Genomic DNA, 25427 nt, shown 5'->3' on the forward strand with positions numbered 1-25427 from the left:
ATGTAGTATGCTTTTCGAGCCAGGCTATTAGCACGCTGTTTTTCTATGCACTCCACTTTCCCAGGTAGGAGCATGCGGTCGAGTTATCAGCTAAAGTAAACCGTGCACTCTGAATGTGCTGTTCTATAAATGTCTTTGCACAGGCCCACACTTGGTCTCTGTGAGATACTAAAAATATGTTAGAAATGAATAGCTTTGTTTCATTTCTGAACCTTTTGACTGAAGTTGTTGATGGAAAGAAATAATACATCTACAGGAAGGTAGCTGGAAGTCATCGGTACAGTTAATTAATGCCAAGGTAAAAGTGCAGATCAATTATATGAAACACTGTTTCGATGTGTAAAAAAACAACTTCGCATACTTTAGAGGGCATCAATGTATTTAGCAACTCCCGCCCGTACTAGGCTAGATACAATCATGAAGGAGATCACAGGCAGCAGCACAAGCTATATTGTTAAGGGAGCACATAGCTCATTTCTTAGTAAGGTTTCTTCTCTGGAACATGCACATTCACCGAGGTCTCGTTCTGTTGGGGTGCACTCAACAAACAAAGCATGCAAAAACAACAACTTTCGCAGGAACAAACAGTGCTCTTACAATTAATGCAAAGATGTGGGTGGACAAAGCAACGTCCATGTTCACTGACTTGGCAAATGAGTTGGAATGTGTAGCACAACTACAAAATGCCACTGCCTGGACCTACAGCATTATGAGCAAGAAAGAAGTCTGGAACACAGAAGGGGTGAAGATTAGGTGTCCCCACGGTTATTATGTTAAAATGAAGAAAATACAAGGAAGGATTAAAGATCCGGACTGTTGGCTTTTTCCCATAGTCCTATGCTGTACTCTAGAAGATATTGAAAGTGGTGTGTGTTTATGGAACAGTCCATTAAAAGATGAAAAAACTTTGTTTACATAAGAAAAACGTAATAAAACTTAAGGAGCATAGGCTATCAAATGGAATCAGCGCAGCGAGAGTTACTAATCATCAAAAACGATATCATTAAAACAATATTTGCAGCTACTTAAACATTTCTTAAACAGGAGAAATGTAACTTAATAAGCTGAACAAACTTTTGCCTTGAGTCATTGTCAAACCAATGTTTGAACTGGAAGTTGTACCCTACAAGTTACACTTAGATGGGGCGATGTAGACTGCAGGGTGCAGTAGTGAGGTGTGCAAAAAGTGAATTCAAGTTATCAAGTTGGATCTTCTGCAGAAGTTCCTGCACCATGTCATACTGTTTTGAAGTGTCCAGGGGCCATATTATACAAAATACCCTGGGGGCGTAACGGGCATGTGCGCCCTCTTTGTGCGCCCTGGGGCACTTTGGTATTACAGAAAAGGCCACAGATGGTTGTAATATATATAGCGCTGGCACACATATAGCGCTATCACTAGAGGGAGTGCCCTCTTTTGCATGTGAGCATGGCCCCATGCAAATGAAGGAATCCCTTTGCCTCTGCTCCTATGCTGTATTATCGACACAAGTGCAAAGATGCTGTCAGGAGGCACACTGACAGTGCGCCATCATAGAGATGGCATACTATCGATCCGTCAACTGATGGCAGCTCTCTGGAGGGAAGAGCGGGGGTCCTATGGACCCACCAGACATCCCCTGGCAGGCGGGTGCAGTCACTCACTGCACCCGCCTGCAAGGGGATCTTTAATCCCCCTTAAAAGTGCAGGTGGCTTGCCGCCTGCACAGTGAAACATGGAGCGGCTGCTTCAAAGCTTCTCCATTTTTCACTTGAATGCGCTGCCCCCAGGGTAGTGCGAGTTACGGCTGCCCTGGCGGCAGCGCATTCAGTGTAATATGGCGCACTTTCTCTGTCTGTGCCTGGAGCACTGGTATTAAGGTGCGCCGTGGCGCACACAGAGAAAGTGCGCCCTATGTGTAATAGGGCCCCAGGAAGTTAAAGAAGGTGATTAAAATCTGGGTCTGTATGCATGAAGTGGCACCAAACATAGGTGCTAGTAGTACTTGACAACGTTGGCCTTTCAGATCCTGTAGAGCAAGGAAAATGGCCCAGGCTTGATGGTTTAACCTTGAGTGCTGGACGTTTAGTAACAGTGAGCCTAATGCGGAGGTTCAAGTTGGGTTTCATCAAGAAGATTGTAGTACGTAAGGAGTGTCTAACTGGATTTTGGTTGGCAATTAATCCTATTGTTCTAGAGAGACTGCGGCCTGTTTTAAAGGAGAGTTGTAGAAACATGCATTGGTATAGCTAATCGGCCTCGCCTTTGGGACCTAAAAGCTTTGGCAATTGGGCCGCATAGCTTCAGGACATAGACTGTGCAGCATTTTTTGCAGCATTTTTTTAATTAATAAAAAAAGTTTAGTATAACATAAAAAGCATAACATAAGCACAATAATAAAAAAACAATTCACATCCATCCACTGCCTCTTGATAAATATGTGGCAAAAACTAAAGAAAGCAACAAATACCGAAGCCATCAGGACTGATTATCTTTAAAGTGAGGCAGACAACGGTCTAAAATTACACTCACAACATATTGCTGAGAAATCCCACTGCAGTAGATGGCACACATAGAGTGCAAGAACCAGAGCATAAACACTACTGGAAGTGTGTAACAAATACTCTTCCAAGATGGCGGACACGTCACCATCAGAGACAATGGCCAAGATTACATCAGAGATAAAAAGAGGATACTGATTTCATCTGTTTCTCACCTTTTTTATTTGCCATATTAGAAAAGATGACAACCTCTTCGTTTATACATGCCATTAAAGTAGCCAGATTTACTTTGTGCTGATTTAAGTAATGCATGCATCAGCTGTTTTTTGTTGTAAGAGTGGCACCTTGTGGCTTGCCTGACGTTTCTGTGGTGACTGTGGTGGACATTCCCCACCCACAGGCGAGCTGTAGTGTTTCATGTCCCCTGGCACCATACTGTGCATGTGTTCAGCAAAGGGGTGGTGTGCAGTGCGAGGCTGGATTGGCTAGTGAACGAGAGACATTTTGTACTGAGTGAGTGTTGGAGGAAAGAAGGCTGCGACTGAGCTGTACTAAAGGGGCTGAGGACAGAGCAGAGGGTATGGCTTTGAGCCCAGACAGCCAGCTCTAAGACAACTGCGGCTTTGCGTGCATTAGTGCTCATTCGGACAAGGGAGTGAGTGAAAACACATGCACTCATGAAAAGTGCTATTAAAGAAAGAACGAGCATTTGCAATGCAATAGGTATCACATTTGTGAGAGTTAGAGCTATTGGCGCTGTAAAAGACAAGGTCTTTTACCTATGTGTTTTGGTTTGGAGTGCAATAGATGTGTACAGGGTGCCACAGCAACCCTCCCAAGGCCTGTCGCTGCAGGAGAGAGGACACAACAAGGCCACCTTCGGAGTGTTTTTGCCTCATTCCTACAGACTGGCTTTGATACCCTTGAGATGCAACCCTTTCTAGTGTGTTTACCTAAACGTTTATAGCACCCAGCAAGCCACAAAGAGGCACCTTTGTGGCATTTAACCAAGAGAATGAGGGGGGTCCAAAGAGATAGAAGCAAAGAAAAGGGGGCAGACATATTTCTGTGTGTTAAACTTTTAAAGGAATTATTCCTCTACATTTGCAATATCAGTCTAACTTTTTAAAAGGTTGACTGTATACAAAGAGAATAACACAAGAGGCAGCTTAACTGCAAATGAATTATAGCGATGTGGTTAAGAATGGCACCTGCTTTGCAGCGCTATGAAATGGCGGAACTTGTAATACCAAGCACTATATTAAATAAAATGAGTTATTCCCAGACTGCCCCAACACGCACCAGACAAAGAACCCTAGGGGGAAAGGATGTGGTGTAAGGGCCAGAGCTGCCGATGTTGGAGATGGGGAACACGATTTAAGTCTTGGCTCTGGCTCAGCGTCTTGTGATTCTGGACAAATCACTTAATCTTCCCGTCCTACCAAAAATGAATGTACGTGTGTAATGTAACAGGTACTCATGTACAGGGCTGTAATGCCTTTGTATCGAGTTTGTGCTAACAGAACTATATTTGAAGAGGCCCAATTTACATCCAAAGACCAGATGTTTCTTGCTATCAAGCTGTAGGCCGTGAGTGCTTGGGTCTGGAGTCATGACTCCTTTTCCACCATTTTGGAGACAACACCTTTCACCATCTTGCCTAGAACTAACCTATGTGCTTGGTTGGTGACCCTCTGGAGGTTATCAAAAGCAGGTGCTATCGCCTTTGGTTAAGCTCAACTCAAGTCAGTTGGTGAATGTGCCCAGTGCGGAGGTCTTGACAGAACTAGAGTGTCACAGATTACAATCCTGACACAGCCTTTTCGACTCTTCATCTCTGCAAGGTCGATGCAAATTAATTTTATCCATTTTGTTAAGAATGGAACCTGCTTTGCAGTACTATGAAATGGCAGTACCTGTATTATCAAGCACTATATAAAAATGAGTTATTCCCAGGCTGACCCAACATGCACCAGACAAAAAAACCCTAAGGGAGAGGATGAGGCATAAGGGCCAGAGTTCCTGAATTTGGAGCTGGGGAACATGGTTTGAGTCTCCACGCCGGCTCAACATCCTGGGATTCTGGGAAAATCACTTAATCTCCCCTTGCTACCAAAAATGAATGCGTTCTTGTGTAATGTAACTGGTGCTCGTGTAAAGCGCTGTCATACCTTTGTATCGAGTTCGCACTATATAAAATTGCAATAAAAAAAGACTGCCCAGACATTGCAAGGAAACAGCAGGATGCCTGAAACCAAGGAAGAGAAAGAAACAACATACTGCCATGAGCGGGTAGTGGTGAGGCAAAAGAAAAAAAAATAGTGCGCCACAATAAGGTACATCGCAGATTGTGCAATAATCAATTTCACAGGGTCAGTCTGCAAGGCGTGACAAAACAGCCTCAAGGCGGGACAAACAAAAGACCAATGACATCAAGGGATTTTTGAAAGGCAGGCCCAGGAATGAATGAAAGTGATGGACGTGGTTAAAGCCCACAGAATAGATTACAACAGGTCGAGAAGATCAGCGCTTGCGCACTGCTATGCTCAACCTAAAAAAGTAGTCCTGAAAACATTCCTAAATGTGGCAAGTAATGGGGCGGTACTACGTGAGAAAGACCAACCCATGGAAAGGAGGGACAAATAGGAAATATTAGCCACTTGTAAGCAAGGCTTTTTAAAGGGCATTAGAAGAAACAAATGAAAAGCAAGGGACGGGCTGAAACCCACAAAGTAAATACATCTTGAAAAGATCGCTGCCTAAGCTTGACCTAAAAAGTATTATGTTTTTGCTGGTTTTCAGGGAAGTTTTGACAGATACAGACCATTTACTGAATACTTGAAGTGGTGTCCTACCAACACTCAAGCTGCTAAACTCTACAACAGCAGTTCCGAGCCTTTGGTCCCTGGCTCCCCAGGGGTCTTTGACACACTCCCAGGGTGTCCGCAGGCCTGGGCCGAGAGGACGGCACTTCTCCAGCTCGGGCCTCTGAGAAACACGTGCGTCTTTTTATACTTAATAATTCCTTTGTGCAGCAGTTTTAAAAGCACTGCAAAGTTCCTTGGACATCCAGCAGCTTTCTGTAAAAAATAAAAGCGCCAAGATAACTCTAGTGATTAATGTACCTGCTGGAGAGAGGAGGGAGTTTTGTCCAATGGCAGTTTTGACTCAGATAGTGCAGATGGTTAATATGATTGTGTATCATGCGAAGAAGAGTATTTTATGTGAATAGCACAGTGGGTTACTGCTTTTGTCACAGAGATTTTGTTACTGTGTAGTGCATAGTTGTAATCTAGCATGGAGAGCCCTGAACTTCCTTTAAAGAGCTGCATGCAAACTGCATGGCACAAATTAGAAAGTTTTTGCCCAGTCTTTCATTTTCCTTATGCTGCTAAAAAAAAAGGTTGCTTGTGTAGAAATACTTTCTTATTAATAAAGTCAACGTTAACCACTGTGTTGTGTTCTGAATCCTGGGTTTGTGCTTCTACAGACCAAGCACTCTTACAAATTGCTTGCCAGTGTGGACGACATGTGAATCCTAAACCTTGTAGTCCACCGTAAAGTGCTCTAACACCCTACACTGGCATGAGAGGTGCTATAAACAAAAGAATTACATGTGATAGATAGGCTATCGAGAGATGAGTGGCTTACTTCCTTTCCCAACCACATATTTGTGAAAAAGCTAAAAAGCTTCCTCAGATCTTATGTACCTAAAAAAAAAATAAAAAAATTGAAATTGCTTGGGAAATGTAGAATCTGACCTGAGGGTTCAACTTTCCTAAATAAAACCAAACATTGAAAAGTTAGTCGCCCAGATGCAGTGCAAACCTTCCCATTAACCTTTTTTTTATTTCTTTGCATATTTTTTCAATATAAAATAATTGTATCCTCTAGTATTTTGAGTTTTTGTTTGGTGTGTACTTGTTGGTGTATTTTTGTGAATTACTGGTTTAATCTTTGAAATTTAAATTGTACAAATTGCTTTGGGGTCCCCGGCTTACATTAATGATTCAGTAGGGGTCCTCAGAAGGTTGGGAACCACTGTTCTGCTACAACCATAGGTCAGCAAAAAGGGGTACAGCAAGAGTCTTGGGCATAGTTGACCTGGTGGGCTTCTTTGAGGCAGAAGCCATCTCAGGATTTAGAATTAGGATTATTGTGTGATTTACATTTGGACAAGTTGGAAATGTATTTGGTCTTTCCGGTATTGCATACAGTAAGTGGCATCCTAATTTTCAGTGTAGTATAAATAAAAATAAAAAAATTATATATGTGTATATCAAGTAAAGACACATAGATGCATATAGGGGCTTTCAGTCAGCTCTCCTCATCCTTTTTTTCTGTTCCTGTCTCATTCACATGCTTCTTTTGCCCACAACCGCATGGGCCAGTGTGCCTCTTTGTCCATTGGCTACCTTTCACTGTTAATGGTGGCAGTTTGCCTGATTGTATCCACAATGAAATGCCGGATCCCATGTGCAAGCCGCCTGAAAAGGAATGTACTTCAGTTTCAGGGCTAGTGTGCCTGAACTGCTAGGCCATTCCTTTATTTTTAATGTTTTTTACCTAATTCTTTAGGTCGAGCATGTTGTAATCTATCTGTGGGCTTTCAACCACACCCACCGCATGCCCATCACTAGCACTCGTTTGTGGGTTTGCCCTTCAAAACTTCTTCATTATCATTGGTAAATGCTTTACGTTTGTCCCTCCTTGTGGCAGTTTTGTTACCACCTTGGCCTTCGACCCTGTTACATGAATAATTGCACATTTGCCGATACGTTTGACTGTGAGCGAACTTCTTCTTTCTTTTGTGTCTCTCCTTCACACTCATGCTCATGGCGGCTGTGGCACTTTGAATCGGCTCCCTTATGTCAAGTGTTTTACTTATCATTCTCAATTTATGTGGCAAGAAAAGACCACGTAACAATTTACACTGCTAATAGCCCTAACTCGAGCACATGCAAAACCCACTGCAATGCAAATGCTTTTTTTTGTATATTGCATAGGTTTGCATGGAAGAGGAATTTTTTTTAAAAAAAGGCAATCTTGCCAAGGCCAAACCTATTGGCTTGAGTAATGCTTGCTCATAAATGTATTACCTCGTTTTTGTATATTTTGTTATCACACGTATCCGTTCACATGGTGACAGTGGCAAGCAACTCGTCACCTGGATTCTTGCAGCAAGAGCCCCCTCCAGGTCTCTGTGGCGTAGAAATTCCACAGTACCACACTCCACACGACTGCTTTTTTTGTTAAGCAGTCACAAATGTGTATACGATGTTTTGTCTTTTGCTGAAGGCTAATTGGGTGATATTTAACAGGGTTACAAGGAAGAGCGCAGGAAGATGATATCTAGAGTTATCTGCTCGCAGGCCTGATGCATGGGTAGGCCCTAATGACAATAACACTTTGTCTTCTAATTAATTGGGCCAATACATCTGGGTTTTCAAATAATTCTAAAAATACATTATTTGGCTTCATAGTTGTTGATCCTTCTATTTTACAGGCTTTTTTTTCTCTGCAGTGCCTCATTTTAACGATTTTGTCAATCTAATTGTGTATTAAAACTGTAGGATGCATCCTGTGGGACTGTGCCCCCCCCCCCCAAAGCAGACTTGACAAAAGTATGTTTTCCTGTACGGTTTGCTTTTCTCATCTGTTGTAACTTAGCTTAAGCAATAAGGCTATCCTGTGTATGTGTGATGCATGTGTCCCAATTTACGCAAGCAGTACAGTTAAAAAAAAAAAAAAAAAAAAAGAGTAAACCAAGTTTTGAATATTTAGTGAAAATGAATGCGGAAAAATGAGCAGAATATACGAAACCCTTGATAAGAGGTAAAAAAAAAATCATTAAACTGGAAGGTTTAAAAATGGGACAAAAACACCTCAGCAGTAACGTGCAGAAGAAACAATGTGTGCCTCCTAGCTTCTCTTCAAAAATTCCAAGAATAATGTTATATGTGCATTATAATTTAGGGCTTTGTGAATTTTGTCTTAATCGTGTTCATCCATCACACACGTGTTTCGTGTTGGGATCTTGCCAGTTTCATCCAGATTTATGCTCAGCCATTGCACTGCTGTTATCCGGAATTCCTGGCCAGTGTGACAAATGTGCTCTGCCGTATCACCCTTGAACCTACTTGGTACTTCCTCCTAGCCTTCCAAATCTGAAGAAAAAAACCCTAGTAACCTGATGAATTATTCGTGTGCTTCGTGCATCACATGTCCTTGTGTGCAGGCTGTTCGTAGCACTGGGCATTGTCTGCATGCTGAGTGTACCCACTTCCTAGGGTGCTGGCTGTTTGTTGCATGAGCCACATGTACTGTATGTAGCAGTGGGAATCGTATAATACTAGCGGATAAGGTTCTCAGTGGACTTAAGTGTCCATTGTAGATCTCGGTGTATGTAACGTGAAGGTCACAGGTTCGATCCTAGAACGTCCCCTCAGCGTTTCATCCTTCTGAGGTTGATAAATTCAGCACCAATGAGTTGGGTCACAATCATAGTGTGCTGTTTAAGTGTGGATATTAGTTTGTTTTTTAGTAGAAAGCACATGGCCTGGTATTGTTAGTACAGCACCGCCTGTAGTGCAACTGGCATGGTTGGTAAGACTCCCTAGTTCAGCTTTTCTTGCGACATCAAATGGCAAATGCGAAGGTTTAAGGGGGTGATGGTGTTGACAGATATACAGTGTAATAAAGCAGTACTAAATCACAGCTGTCTAATTTGGGTATTTAATTTCAAATATAGTTTGTTGCTTACCGTTTAAAGATCTCACAATGAAAATAGGTCAAAGCGTTGCCTAAATCTTACTAATCATTCAGAAGTAAGCCATATATTGATTTAATGTTCTAGTGTATATTAAGAAGAAGCTAATACCAGGACACATCTGGATTTTTCGGGATTCTGCTTCGACCTAGAGTGGTATGGAAGACACGAACAGCTGGTGGCCTCCCAATTCCACCGAGGTTCACTGGCACTGCGCACAGGCGAAGCGTGGTCAGTATGTCCAGACGTTATTCGGTTTCCAAGGAGGTGACCAGATTGGGCCTTGTCTGATTGGGTCAGGAGACTCCCAGTCGTAGTGCTGAAACGGACATGGTGTGCCATGTGCCCCAGGGCGCGCGGTGTGCCGTGCGCTCCGCTGGGACGTAGCTTCATGGGGGAGGGGTGTTTGGGGTGCTACACCCTTCTACCCCCAATAGATGTAATTTATGATAAATAGTTGGGTGCAGGTGCTTACCACCAACCCCCTTCCTCTTACTGACCAAGCTACGCTACCAGGTGAACTGACTTCGGCCGTAGCCCAGGGCGCTGTGTTCCCCAGATCTTCTTTCTGCTATCTGTGGGGCACAGCATTGTGGAGTCAGTCTAGAACAGAAGGACCAGCGTGCTCCGCTCCAGTGCAGCGTGCCAGGTTTCCTGAGTTAGCTGCTGATGTGAGAGGTGTAGCTCCTGTAAAGCATAGTGCCTAAGCCCCCTCTTGAGGTAGCTGCTGCCACGCCTTGTTTCGGGGCCCCCGTGGGTCGGAATGTGTAGTGTGAAGCGCCTCGGGCTGTCGAGATGTGTGTTGCAGAGTGAGGGGGCCGTGGCGTGCAGCTGCAGGCTAAGATAGCGCGGGCTTCCTAGGCGAAGCGCTGCACTACAGAGCAGCAGCAGCAGCAGCGCGAGGTTTTGTCATAGATGCCCTGGGTAGATACCGCGGTTAGAGTGGTACCGGGCCTCCCTTGGAGCATGTGCTGCGGTATGAAGCGCTTCAGTCCTCTTGGGGTAGATGCTGCAGTGTTAGATTCCCCTCCGCGGGGCCTAGTCTGTAACAACGACTATGCCCCGGAGGAGACGGGCAGGTGTCTCATTTCGAGCCTGCGTAACCCTAATTTGCGTGGTGTACTCTGAGGTAAAAGCATCCCCTCTGTAGGCAGGTGCCAGGGTTCGACGTGTGGCTTGTTCAAGGACTGTCACGGACTCTGAATGGTTGCAGCTGAGAGGGTCAGCATTAATAAGATAGTAGCTGCAGTTCAGGCTTCTCAACTCTTCATGTATTATGAGGCACTCACCCTCCCGGTGCACATGCTGTACTCTCGATGTTGCAGGGTGAGGTTCTCTGCGTTATAAGGTGCAGTTATCTGGGGTAGGTACTGTAGTAGGAGGAGTTCAGCCTTCCTGAGGTTTTGCTGTTGTGGGTTGTTTCACCTCTTACAGGGGTAGGTGCTGACTGACGTCGATCCTGTAGTAAGAAATGTACCAGTGCTCAAGTGAGAGATTTCGGCTCTCCTGGAGGCGAGTACTGTGTGAGACACGTTCCGCAGTGTGAGCTCTTTGAGCCCTTCTCCGCTAGGGGCTGCAGTGTCGGGGGCTTCAGGCCTCTTACGCTAGCTGTTGCAGTGTCAGGTGTTTGATCCCTCTATAGGTAGTTGCTGCAGTATAAGGTGTTTCACCTCTCTATGTAGGTGCCCTCTTGAGGTACCTGCTGAAGTGTCTACTGTGTTAGCCATCTTAAGATAGACGCAGCAATGTCAGATGTTTCAGGTCTCTTATGATAGGTGCTGCAGTGTAAAGTATTTAAGTCCTTTTGAGGTAGGTAGGTGCTGCAGTGTCAGATCTTCCATCCCTCTTGAGACAGGTGCTGCAGTGTCAGGTGGTCAGTCATCTGAAGGTAGATGCTGCATTGTAAGGCGTGTGCGCCCTCTTGTGGTAGTTGATTCAGTGTAAGGTCTTTCAGCCTTCTTATGGTAGGTGCTAAGGTGTTTAATGTCTCTTGAGGTAGGTGCTGCAGTGTAAGTTGTTTCTGCCCTTTTGAGGTAGGTGCTGCAGTGTCAGATGTTTGATCCCTCTATAGGTAGTTGCTGCAGTGTAAGGTGTTTCGGTTCTGTTTTAGGTAGGTGCTACACTGCTTAGTGTTTTAGCCCTCTTGAGGTAAGTGCTTCATTACGAGGTGTGTGAGCCCTCTTCAGGTACCTGCTGCAGTGTCAACTGTGTGATCCCTCTTGAGCTAGGTACTGCAGTGTTAGGAGTTGCACGCCTCTTAAGGTCGGTGCTGCAGTGTGAGGTGTTTCAGATTTCTTGGGGTAGGAGCTTCAGATGAGATGTTCCAGCCCTCCTTATGCAGCCGGTGCCGCAGCGTGAGGTGTTTCAGCCCTCCTGAGGTAGTTGCTGCAGTGTGAGGCGTTTCAGCCCTCCTGAGGTAGTTGCAGCAGTGTGAGGCGTTTCAGCCCTCCTGAGGTAGTTGCTGCAGTGTGAGGCGTTTCAGCCCTCCTGAGGTAGTTGCAGCAGTGTGAGGCGTTTCAGCCCTCCTGAGGTAGTTGCTGCAGTGTGAGGCGTTTCAGCCCTCCTGAGGTAGTTGCAGCAGTGTGAGGCGTTTCAGCCCTCCTGAGGTAGTTGCTGCAGTGTTAGGTGTTTCAGCCCTCCTTATGCAGCCGGTGCTGCAGCGTGAGGTGTTTCGGCTCTCCTGCGGTACGAGTTGCAGTATGAGACTTCTAAGCACGCTTGTAGCAGGCGCTGCGATGTGAAGAGTTCCCGTCTCCTCCGTGTGAGACGTTTCACCCGCAGCGCCCCTCAGACCCGTGTTCTCACCGACATGCTCCAGTTCTTGTAGGTCTAGATCGTCTCTTATTCTAATAGTCGCTCATAAATATGGATTATGCAGCTCTCCTTTGAAAGCTCCTCCTAATTACAAGTGCTGAGGCAGGGGAGAGGACGCTCATCTGTTTTCCGCTGGCAGGAGCAGTCTTTACAAGCAGCTCAATTGCTTCCAGTTTAGCCGGCACAGCTGTAATTGGTACCCAAAGCTAGCAAATGATTGCAACCTCGCTAACTCTCAAAACAAACATGTAATTTAGGCAACGCCGGATAATAAGGTCGGGGAGGGGGCTGCCATGAGAGCTATACTAATTCCTGCGGCGTAGCTCTAAGCGCAACACTTCGGTGCGGTCTGCCTACTGCGGCTGCAGGCCTAGAATCCGCATTGTCTCCTTCCACGCAGCACAAACAGCGAGACCTCCTTGCCTAAAATTAATTTCACGCTCCCAACCCTCTGTTCGACCGTACTAATGCCCCTTTCTCACTCCGCTGTGCGCGAGGTGATTTTTGGCGGTCACGCGGCGCTTTGGGTCACGTCGGGACAGGTTTTCTGCTGCGCCAGGCAAGTCAGCAAATTCATAGTCAGGGTTCGGGCGTGGCCCTGAGAGCCAAAGCGCGAGCCGAGCAATCAAAACATTTCACATTTAAATCGCTAAGATCCCCATCCGCGCCTTGTTAGGGGTAGAACGCTATATATACATGTAATTACGATTTAAAAATGATAAATACTTTTTTGTAAGATTCCAAAAAGGTTATCTCTTCATTTGCGTCTCAATGTAATATACCCGATTACAGCAGCGCATTGGGTGACATTTGCTTAAAGTAATAGTTTATAAACATAACCTTTGAAATATCCTAGAATTCCTCTGTGTCCTGACAACGTTGCCGTGAGCCAACCATGATAAAGACCATTTTACCGTATGCATTGCCTATAGAGCCAGTGTTATATGTGAAGCAACGTATATTGCCGATTACCCACTTAAACGTCAATCACTACCGGGGTGCAAAATTCCGAATCCCTGTCCAAACATCAAATTTTGTAGAGATTGGAGTTGCAAGGGATGGATGCATGTAGGGTTTATCACAATGGGTTATCATTACTTTCGCAGTGTTCCCAGGTCATTTCAACAGGTGCGGTCTGCCGAATTTCATCTGGAAAGGATGCCCGGTAATTATGAAGATCGTGTACATGTTTTTGTTTCGAGGGCGACCAGTATTTATCCACATTTGGTGCTTGGTACGGAGCCCGAGCCAATCTAAGTTTTACTTTATTCAGAAATCAACATCTGCCTGTCAGGTCGAAGTGCATCTTGTGTCTTTGTGTCCAGCTTTTTGGAGCATGGAGTCCAAGGTCAGGGCATTGTGGTCTGGTTGAGGAGTTAATGCTGATGCGAGGCGGCCAAAGGCCAAGCTCAGCCACCATTGATTGCTAGGCGAGAGCCATCAACACAGCAAGAGGAGGGAGGGTAGGTTTCATGGAATGAGGGAAAGAGCTAAAACTGGCCATTATCCACTCTCAACACATTATAATCACACTGCCACCACCTCAGAGCCTGAAGTGAGAAGCGGATGCTTTGGGTGACCTGCGCCCCTCACCCCCAGCCCACTTCCCGGTCAGAATTTTTCACAATTCTGAGGAGGCGCACTGTAAATACCTGGATCACAGGGCAGGATGTCACAAATTTTCCAAGCCATGCAGAGGCACCACCCCCCAACAAAATTGAATGAGGATTACCCTTAAGCTGATATGTTTTTTTACCTCCCTGCTTTTTGGTAGCCCAGTCGTAGGACAGAATGAACAACCACCCCAGAAACTAGACTGTCACCATGCCTGCAGTAGCCCTCAACTGTAGGACAGCTAAGTCACTGGTGAGACCTACCAATATTACACATGGGCCATTTGCTGGTAAGTTTAACTATGATAGCCCAGCCTTACATGCTTACCCTCGCTTTCACCAGCAAACTGATCATGCAGGGGTCATTCGTCCATCCTGGAAGGAGCACCCTGGTGAAGTAAAGTAGTCAATTAAATTCAATTCAGTTCAATTTAATAATTTATTATGTTTTGAAACTCAACAGAGATGCACATAAAAAATACAACAACAAACCTGATCTACAACACAGAATAGTGATTCCAGGTCAAAATTCCATTGTGAAAAGTATGCAAAGCCTTACTAAAATTGAAAGTGCAATGGCGGTGCTAAATACAGTACTCCATTGTTAGAGCAAAAAACTAGATTGTGCAAAACATGCTATTCAACCGATTACATTCAATGCTCAAACACAATACAGTGAACAATACACTCAATATTGAAATACAAAAGATTGAAAAGTGAAAGTGAGCAAATAAAGTGACAGCCGTGCAAATAGCTGCAAGTATGAATTAAGCTATTCTGCCCACTCAAATATTAAAGTGCAGTAGTGCCATAATATTTGTTGAGACTCATTCCATATAGAAAGTAATAAAGATTGCATTTGCAATCTTTATTAAATGTTATCAAGTAAATGTTATCATCTGCAATACAAATGAAGTACCAAAAAAGCAACGACAGGATAAATACTCATAGGCATACAAACTTAGAATACATTTATAAAAAAACAATGACGAGCTGCAACTCCCAAAGTTATATTGTATTTCAGAAAGATCGGTCTTGAAAAGTGAAGATGTGCAGAATGAAGGGCTGGACATACAAAAAGCATGATTTAACTCCTGAACATGAACCATGCAAAGATCACATAACCTCTCGTCCTTCGGTATGCCTTACCATGTTCTTGTGATAACTCGTAACAGGAGCAAATTTAATCTTAATAGCAGGATAATTCTCCTTACTCCATTTGGCAGATTCAATAGGATATAGTAAAGTAGTCTTTCTGAGTCCCTTTCACAGCAAAAGTTCTCTTCCTTGGCAGACATCAACCACAAGCCTGCCCCGTTCCCTGTCCTGCTAATGTGCTCTGAAAACATTATTTGTCTCCCACCAGAGGTTATTAAAATCTAACAGTATGACCATTTTCACTGGTACCCACATTGTGTACCGAAACTTCCCAACAGCCCAAAACCAGAGAACACCTGCAGCTGCACAGGCTGGAGGGATCCAAGGTAGGAAAAAAAACCCGCACTGTGACTACCTAGAAATTAGATACAATCCCATTCTGTGATGATCAGTGGTGCTGGAAGTCGGGGGACACACTAAAAAGTGATGGTTGGAATGATTAAATTAATCTCAGCCACTGGTCTTTACTCAGCACTGCATCCCAATCCTTTGTTATTTTGCACCCCATTCCACCTCAGTTTGGATCCAGCCATATGCAAATCAGTAGCTGCAAGGCCAGGTCCTCCCTGAACCCAATCAATTCAGGACCAGTTACACCCTAGTTAGGACTCATCAGCCAGGTTTAGCTTGATTCTAGTGACCGTGTACACAGGTCCCTCATCTAAGCATACCTGTACCACTTAGGGTGAGACACTAAAGCATTTCAAAAGTGATGGATAGGAACCTTGAATTAATTTTAGCCAGTTTTAATTACACAGTTTGCATCCCCATCCATCGTTATTATGCACAGCATGCCACCTCAGTTTGGATTCATACGTATATACGTATGCAAATCAGATTTGACCCTGCTCCAATGTGAACAGTCCAGCCCGAACTGCCATTCCAGATCCTTTAGGAAGTAGGGGCGTGGCTGGTTTTGTCATAAAATCTAGTGCAGAGGTCACAATACTGCAGGCAACAGTATAACTTACTGAAGCATGGTTTAGTGTTTTGTAGCATTTGGTGTCTCAAAGATAATCCGATGTCAGCTAGGCAGAGGAAATATTTAATCTTAACATCTGCGGCTTTTGTATGTTTCAAAAACATCAATGTTCACATTTGTTTTAATAGTCAAGGATTTATGTAATTATTGGGCCCAGAATAGGTTAAAGGATGTGCTATGTCAAACGTTTAGTGGCACACACAGATATTAAAAATACTAGCTGCATTCTTAAAGTGGATAGTTATTTCAAAATATTTGTCTGTCTTTGAAAGTAGAATCTCTTATGCTAAGGTGTGAAGAAAACCAAACTATACCACACATAGATTGTCCTTTACATAATTAACAAGGCAAACACAAGTCTGATCGATCAAGTTTTTTTTTATTTTTTTTTATTTTTTATAAATACCTGATTTTCATCACCATTTGTAATTGAAGCAATTGCAGACCCTCAAACAACTGTAATGTATGACATTATAGGCAGGTATTATCACTAAATAATTTGACTAACTACACTCTTCCATAATGTATTTCTTTTAACTTTCTCAACTTTGACGTTCCATGCTTTTAGTGTATGCCATATTATGGCATGGTGTGATGTGGTGTAATGTAAAGTGAAATGTTACTGCATCATACTTGCATCTATGGTATTTGTTTTTACAATAGGTATGTGGAATCTGTATAGTAAGCACATGACATGAATTTGATCATTTTATGGTCATCTAAATAAGGCACTTAACAATAAGGCTTAGGAGTTTTAGTTGTCCCGATGAGGTATTCTCAAGGGAATTCTTCTTTATACACTAAAGGAGTAATACAAATATATTGTCCAGTGCATAATCAACAACTCTAAAGAATAATGCGCACCATGCCCAGGTGTTTATATATATATATATATAGCAAGCATATCTTGCCAATCTGTTTTCATTACATATTTGATGCACATGCATGTTTGTGGATGTAAATGTGTTTCTGAGGCCACATCTGTATGCTGACGTTGGTTGGACACTGAGGATGGTGGTGAACAAGAAAATGGGTGTATAAATAGGCTTAGGCTTATAAAGGTGAACTGTGCATCAGAGAGTAAGTATACACGTGTGGTGACTGCACACAAAAGCATGCAGGAGTCTGATCAAAGGAGGAGAAAAGTGCGAGCCTGACTCTGGGACAAGTGCACACCGAGGTCTATGAGGATCTGGTGACATAGGCACCTGTAAGGCTGATCTAGTATGTGGAAACAGATTCCACGCAGAGGCTTCTGAGGCGTGTCCCACAAGAGCGCTAAGAGTAAGTCTGTCCTCTAGGTGGATGTACACGCAGGTGTCGTAGCTGCATGTGTACCAGTAACTGTACATGCAGCTTGGAGCATTGCCACATAGGCTTGCTGAGGTCTGGTTACACATATGAGGCAGAGGCTGAGTCTGCTTCTTTGAATTGGCCACCACTGAGGGCAGGCAGAAAGGGTCAGCTCAACATCCCCTTTCATTTCTTGTCACTCCTCAGCTCTTCTGCTTGGATGTGACTACGAGTCCTGTGCTGACAGCTGCCACTTACTGCTGTGGTCACCCACTGGTCACCCCCAGTTAAACAGAAGTAGCAATGTTATTGTCATACGGTTACTCAGGACAACTATGAGATATGCCATACTAACAAAAACGTCCTTTTGGGTGGTTTATTAACCTATAGGAAGCAAACTGTGCCCCCTGAGAACCTTGTTCTTGCTAAAATACAGCTTACTAGGTCTGCTTTTAATAATCTCACTGAGAACTCTGAGTTTCAGAGGGACATAATTTCACCTTCTACATAAGCATTTTCTTTGCGTGAATCCAGGGTTTTTATTGTTTCTGATGACGTATTATTTTCAAGGTCCGAGTTTAATTAGCATGTGCTCACTGTGAATGGTGATAACAAAGTTTACCTATGAATTAGAGGTGGGTTATTATATATGAGCCCTGGGTCCTATTTTTACACAAGGTTTTGGAGCTGAAGTCCTTTCTCCACTCTCCCTGCTGAAGGGGTTAGGCTTAATTGTTGCCTCCACTCATTCAGCAACAGTGTTCTTTTGAACCTCCTACAATGGTCCTGTTCTTATGCCACTGGCCACCACCCCACGCTGGAAACCGTTCCAGCACCACTGGTGATGACTTCTAATTCCGAAGAACTGAACCCAAGGAGAAAGTGAAGCCATGGTCCACGGAATCACAGTCCGGTGTGTACGAGCCTCACTGTGGTCAAAGTGACTTCTGGACTTAAGTTATGGTGTATAGGACATGAAATGGCCCTGGCGTGCTTTAAGAACATTGTTCACAGCACCAGACTTTGTAACCTTGAACTATTGCTTGGACCCTAGACATTTGAGAAGGTTTCGGATTAAGATTTTGGGTTGGGTAGACGTCTATTAACCCTACATCCTATCTGCTCCATGGCAGGCTCTCAGGTGCTCCTGTTGGAGCCAGCCTGCCCAGACGCCCGGCTTCAGACACTTCAGCATGACTTCTGACTCCAGCTTTGATGGGCTGCACTGTGCATGTGAACCCACCAGTGTTTTGCAGGGCTTTCACAGCAAGTCAGTGATCTGGTGCCACATTGTAGAAATCCAAACCCTTTCAAGTCGGTCAGATCCTGGTGCCAAGGGAGCGATATTATGACTTTAACACTCTGGGTTTGTGGTCGTCTTACCTCTAAATGTGATTTTCCTGCTTGTGCCCACCTTTCTTGCAGTCTTCACACTGCTGTACCGTCTGCTTTTATTTCTCCTTTCCCACCTACTTATCCTGTCCTGATGGGTAGGCCATCATTATTCTCGTCTCAGCTGCCCAACAGAGCCGTGTACTCCTTTGCATGCCCGCCTCTACCTGCCAGAACTGGTGAACTGTTGAACAGAATAGTCCCCGGTATTGACGGCTAACAACTTACTCGGTCTTTCGATCACCAGTGAGTGCATTTAAATATTAGCACCGCTTTTTAAATGGTGATGACCGGTAGCTACCTGTATATTACTGTCTGCATATTTTGTGTGTTGTAATGGACAAATGGAGGGGTTCTCAAAGCGGGAGCATCTGCTTGCTCCTTAACTGTAGAGCAGATTACTCAGAACCCCGCGGCCTTAATTTGCGGGGAGGGCGTTTTATTTGTACACTTTCGTTTAATTGGGTATTATTTGAGGGCATTTTGCTGGCCTGAGAAGGAACTGCTAACTGCCCCCCGGAAGGAACAAGTGGCCGCAGCCCGACGCCTCCACCTAACACTGCTATGGAGGCGTCTGCGCTGAGGTGCATGGCAGCCAGGCCGCGCCCATCACTTCTTGCCCCCGGAAGATGTTGTTCCCATTTACTCTGCGCCTCGGTGTTTTTTCCGTCAGTAGATTGATTTATGTCGTCCTTGTGCAGCACCAGACCCAGAACGGTAGAAGCAGTCTCCAGCCGCATACACGCAGCGGGCCTGCTCTTGTGCAGGGGCCAAGCAGCCCCTTACCGCCATCAGGCTACTTAGATCTTCTTACACTGGGGAGTGGGGACAAACGGACCCTCCCCGACTTGCTGTGCTGCCCTTGTTACTCTGTGCATACATGCGAATCCCAGAGGTTCTCACACCCAGTAATTGTGCGTTTCAAGACCTGCACCCTTTCCTTACTCATAGCTCTTGCCCTCTCTGATCCCTTTCAGGTTGCTGTCATCAACCCCAACCACCCGCTGGCGCAGATGCCCCTGCCCCCTTCCATGAAGAACTGCATCCAGCTGGCCGCTTGCCAGGCCACCGAACTGCTGCCTATGAACCCCGACCTGCCGGCGGACCTCTTCACTTCCTGCCTCACGACGCCCATCAAGATAGCGCTGCGGTGGTAAGTGAGGCAATGCCCCCGATTGTCTTTAGGGAATGGAATCTCTTGTGATGTAGCAATGGTCGGACTGTTTGCCTGGCTCTAGCGCATGTCAAATGTACCGAATTTAGCGCTACCTCACATGCAAATAAAGTCGTTTCTTTGTTCAGTTTGCACCCTCAGATTGCATGCTATCTCAAAAGGCCTCCTCTATACTCCTAAAACCCTGCATGAATATTTAACCTTCGCTTAAGACTTACAATTGTTAACTTTCCTTTTTCTTTCAAATATCACTCTCATTACTTTCCATCCTCTGCATGCGCATGCCTCATCTTTCTGAGCACAGTCTGCTCTGTCTAATGCATGTTTGCTGGAATCTCCAAGCAAACATGCAAATGGCTCTACCCCTTTTTGAAGATCACAACCTCTCCTCCTCTGTGAGCCATTCATCCCTGCAACCTAATAATACCTACTCCCCTCTAGCTCATCTAGTAATCCTACCAAATATCTGCAAGAACTCACATCCCCTCCAAAGATCAAACCTAAGTGCTATGAATTTAATCTATCACAGAGAAACCGGGGTAAGTACATGAAATACATTTGTTGAGAGCATAGGCTGATAATATTAAACAGTAACCACTGGATACCCACTAACCTTGGGTTCTGGAGCAGTATACTGCCTGGAGTAAAGCGCTTTAATGCCTCGTCAAGCATATTAAGTGCTACAGTGCCATTACAATATAATCCTGAATTGAGGAAAGGCCTTCCTCTTGTGCACAGCAGCGTCAAAGCATGTCAGCCAGAGCAGTTGTGGAGTGGTGCAAGCCATGTGACTACATGGCTTCAGGATCCTATGAAATGACCACTTCGGGGGTCTTTTTATTTTAGCCCTTCCGGTTGGGGGAACCATACTATCAGCTACAAAGCCCTTTTGGCATTGGGATCAACGGTTGGTGGCTGAACAAGAGAGATAAGGACAAAACAGTGAGATGAGATGCACTTACTTTTTTCAAATATTTTTATCATTAAAGTTTGACTAAATTAAACACTGTCACCAAGACATCATAACATGTAAGTAGGTGGTCAACAGCAAGGGAAGGTGAATTTAAACTCAATATCGCAGTTATTCATATTTCACCTTAAAAATGCCACAATCTACAGGAGACACCCTCACAATGATTGCAAACATCAGTTTATCCTCATGCCGTGCCTCTATATTGTTTTCATGTTAACCCTATTTTCCCTCACTTTTTGGGACACCCACAACCTTTATATGTGTGCTTTTTGTCCAATATACACCAATCCATATCTTGCTTCCATTTGCCTTGACATCTCTCCTGGTTCTGGCCTTTTCACACCCTTAGGGTCCTGCCACTGAAGAAAGTGCTTCTTTCATGGTGGTCATGCTGGGGGATAGGGCACAGTTCTCGACCTCGAGCTCCTCCACTTAGAGGTCAAAACCAATGTTTTGACCGAAGTTCTCTAGCTGGGGCAAACCACTACTGATCCCTACTACCAAAGCACTTATTGATACTTTCCTAGAGGCCTGCGCCAAATGTTTCTCTGTCCCTCCAGTAAATTACCCAATTGCAATACGCCACCAAGCTGCCCCAGGCAACCGTGCATTTTTGTCTCAGCACCCCTCTCCTGAAGGATTAATGGTGCAGGCATCTACTAGTCGGACAAACCAAATACTTTTCTGACTAATCTTGCCTCCACCACCCTGATAGGAAGTCCACAAGAGTGGAGTCCTTTGGGAAGAGTGTATCTTCTTCCACCAGTTTGACGCTCGGGTCCTTTAATGCCTGTTGCCTGCTTGGCTGTTTTTCCCATGCTTTTTGGGATTTGATGGCTCAAGACCTACAAGCGTCCCAGAAGACCTTTGACCTGTCCTTACCCAAGCTACACAGGAAGGTCTTGGCACTGCTAAATTTATGCTTCGTGGCCGAGACTCCACCGATTCCATTAGAAGATCCATTGCCTTGCTTCGGTCAGTGGGTCTTTCAGGTGATGTCTAGTTGTCTCTTGTGGACATAACCTTTGACTGGACTCGCCTTTTTGTGGACCTGGAAAATTCAGTTCTGGATCGCTTTAAAGAGAGGAAAGCAACAGCATGCTCCAGGGCTTATCTGCCTGGCTTCGCCAACCGCATCCGCCCTACTGTTCCTTTTGCAGTTTCAGCAGAGGCACCACATGCCCGCATCCACTTTAGCCTCAGCAAGGTCCCCTATAATTTTGTGGCTAAAGCATTGCACCCACCAACCCCGCAGTCAGGCTCAACAAGCAAGTCAGCTTACTGCCCCTTCCCCGCGACCCCACTTACTAAAACCTAAACCTTTTAACATGCCCTTAGTGGAACAAAGCCACCTGGTTGGAGGCAGAATTCATCAGTTCTTAGTGGGTTGGCAGACCATGGCATCAGAAAGGTGGATCCCGCAGACTATTGATTAGGGATACACCTTACCCTTCATAACCACTCCGCTGCATCTTGCACTGAACCCGAACCAACTGACAGAGGATTGTCTGTCTTAAGGCAGGAAGTGCAAGCCTTTTTAGCCAAAGACACTATAGAGAAGGTGCCTGAGCCTGAAGTAGGTCGTGGTTGTTATTTCCACTACTTTCTGTTGCCAGGGAAGGACAGATGCCTTTGTCCTATTTTAGATTTGGGCCTTCTCGCTCCTTTCCTCTTGAAGGAAAAATGCAGAATGCTCACCCTGGCTAACATCTTATCTGCTCTTGACCCTGGAGACTGGATGATGGCGTTTGATCTGCAGCACGCCTATTTCCAAGTCCCCGTCCTGCAAGGCCCATCAGCGATACCTGTGGTCTACGGTGGGGCAAGAATATTTTCAGTTCTTGTGCTCCCCCTTGGCCTCACTAACTTTCCTTAGGTGTTCACAAAAGTGATGGTGGTGGTAGCAGCACACTGTCGGGGGTTCCAGTCTTCCCCTACCTCAGTGACTGGCTGTTAAAGCGGGCTTGCCCTAGCCAGTTGTCAACCACCTCCAGATTATAGCACACCCCCTGTCATTTTTGGGGTTCACTGTTAACCATGCCCAGGTCACACCTGACTCCATCCCAAATGCTCTACTTTATCACAGCCACTCTGGACATGGTTTTCAGGCCTTTCGCCCGGAAAGGAGACTTCAGAACATTCAGGGTATGATCCCACTCTTTCAGCCTCTGTCCTAGATTTCAGTGGGATCTGCTCTGAAGCTGTATAGATTGATGGCCTCCTGCATCTTGCTGGTCAAGCGTGCCAGTGGCATATGCAGGCTCTGCAGTGGGATCTGAAATCTTAGTGGGCCAAACATAAAGCGGACTTTCCAACCCCATCTGGATTTTGAAGGAGACTACAAGAGCTCTGCAGTGGTGGCTACTGTACTGTGGTTGGGCCAGGGCCGACCCCTCTCCCTACCCCCACCCAGAGCTGACAGTGGTGACTGATGCATCACTCAAGGGTGGGAGCGGCCACCTGAAAGAGGTGGCGATCAGAGTCCTGACTCCACATCAAACTTCTGGAGCTGAGGGCCATTCTCTTTGTGTTGAAAGCCTTCCTTCCATCCATCAAGGAGAGGCTGGAACAGGTGCTTATGGACAATTCCACTGCTGTGCGGTATTTCAGCATACAAGAGAGGGTGAGGGTGCAGGCCTTGTGCTAGGAGGCCCCGCACCTCTGAAAATGGATTGACTATCAAGGCATTTTCATGGCAGGCTTCATTAATGCCAGTCAAACTCTGTATTTGATGCTTAGCAGATCACGAATGCCAGGGGCATCTGCAGGTAGCATATAGTCTCTTCCACGAAAGCGGAGAACCTTTGCTCTGTCTATTCACTACTGAGGAGATTACGCACACTAAGCAGTTCTGCCGGTTGGGGTTTCCAAAGCACCTCTCACTCAGAGACACGTTCCCCCTAGGGTAGAGGTCAGGACCCCTATATGTTTTCCCGACGATACCTCTTTTGACCTGTGTTCTGAAGATGATCAGGGCCCAAGTCATCCTAGTGGCCTTGGATTCGACATGGAGTATGGTGTCCAGAGTTCCTGGACTTGAGCATCTGTCCTCTGATCCGGCTGCCCCTTCAGGAGGCTGTGCTGTCGCACCTAGAGGACAGGGTTCTGTACCTAGGCCTTCACAATCTCCACTTTCTTGCCTGGAAATTGAGCGGCGACAGCTGAACACCTTCAACCTTTCTCTATAGGTAGTTGATATCATCTTGGCAGCCAGACGTGCCTCCACAATTTGTTTTGTCCGTCGCCTAGCAGGGCTTTGCTCTGGGCATGGCCTTTTTTTGGTTTCCGGATCATTCCTCATTATGTAAATCTTCAGATGTAATGCGTTTTTTTGAAAGGTTTACAACACCTGCTTCCCTCCTCTCCCTTAGTCATACCACAGTGGGACTTAACATGGTTCTCACATATTTGATGTGTACTCCCTTTGAGCTCCTTGACTACTTTTCCTTGCTGGTTCTCACTCTCGGATGGTGTTCCTTTTTGCAATAGCATTGGCATGGCATGTATGCGAGCTTTACCCTCTCTGTGTCAACCTGAGATAACCACTTTTTTCCCAGACAAACAGGTTCTTCAGACGCGAACATCCTTCTTGCCGAAAGCCATAACGCAGTTCCACGTCGGTCAACCATAACCCTGCCAACGTTCCATGCTCCAGCTCATTTCTCTAAGGAGGAAGCAAGACTCCATCGCTTGGAACCAAAAAAGAGCAATCAGCTTTTACATCAATCGTGCGAGAGAACACTGGGTTGACAATCAGTTCTTTGTGGAGTTCGCTAGAGCGAAAAAGGCAGGGCCATGCAGAAGAAGACCATCTTCTGCTGAGCCATGCTCTAAATTAAGATCTGTAATGCATTGGTCAAGAAACAGCCTCTTGAAGGACTGCAAGCTCATTCCACTAGGGAAAAAGCTGCCACCACTGTGTTGGCACACGGAGTTCCTGTTCTGGTCAAGTGTAAGGCAGCTCTGTGGGTGTCACTCCATACGTTCACATAACACTTTTATCTGGAGAGCCAGGCTCACCATGAGGGGCATTTCACCCGCTCTGTCCCATCCACAAACCCACCTTCAAATAAGTACTGCTTTGGTATCTTCAAAAGGCGAGGAATCTGCGGCTAGAACTTTCTGTCGGAAGTACAAGTTTCTTACTTTCTGTAATGCTCCTTCTAGTAGAGACTCTATCTAACCACAAATTCCTCATCAGCTCTCCCGTCCTCCAAGTTCTGCGAAGTGGTCTCTCTTCATAATAACATCCAGAATGTAGGAATCTGCCTACTAGTCACATGCAGTTTGATTTTGGGGCTCTGCGTCTCGGTGCGTGGACCACTTCAATATTAGCACGTTTGAGTGGTGCCTACATAGGCTTTTTACATCATTTCCTGAGTGGAACATCATCATTGTGGAGCTGTACAGCGCCACCTACCAGCTTGAAGAGGTACTGCTGAAAAAGGTTCCAGATCCTGTCTGACCCTGGGGAAAATTCAAAAGCTGAGTAATCTGCAGCTATATAGTCTCTACCAGAAAGAGCGCTACCAAAGGTAAGTACTTGTCCATCTGTATCCCCACCATTTCTGAATTTTCCAAGAGGTATTGGAGAGTTATTTGATTATTTAGTTTTTTAGATTAAGGATATATTTTTTGGCAGTGGTTCAAATGGGACCCTGCCCTTCTTTGAGAAATAATTTTCAAAGACTGTGTTCTTTATAATATAGGGTGCAGGGTTGTCCCTAAATTGTATATACCTCTATAATTCAGGGTCTGCCAGCTCATATGTCTTCCTA

General features: G+C 45.2%; 1 protein-coding gene across 3 annotated transcripts in view; it reads left to right on the top strand.

The window, feature by feature from the left end:
* Positions 1-25427, top strand: part of RPTOR (regulatory associated protein of MTOR complex 1) — a 1432785-nt gene that overhangs the window by 625849 nt on the left and 781509 nt on the right. For all 3 annotated transcript variants that reach the window (XM_069199733.1, XM_069199735.1, XM_069199734.1), the window contains exon 6: positions 19480-19655. In XM_069199733.1, the coding sequence (XP_069055834.1) occupies positions 19480-19655 (176 nt within the window). The remainder of the gene's footprint in view (positions 1-19479; positions 19656-25427) is intronic.

Source organism: Pleurodeles waltl, chromosome 7 (assembly GCF_031143425.1).
Source record: "Pleurodeles waltl isolate 20211129_DDA chromosome 7, aPleWal1.hap1.20221129, whole genome shotgun sequence".
In the NCBI taxonomy this organism is placed as follows: domain Eukaryota; kingdom Metazoa; phylum Chordata; class Amphibia; order Caudata; family Salamandridae; genus Pleurodeles; species Pleurodeles waltl.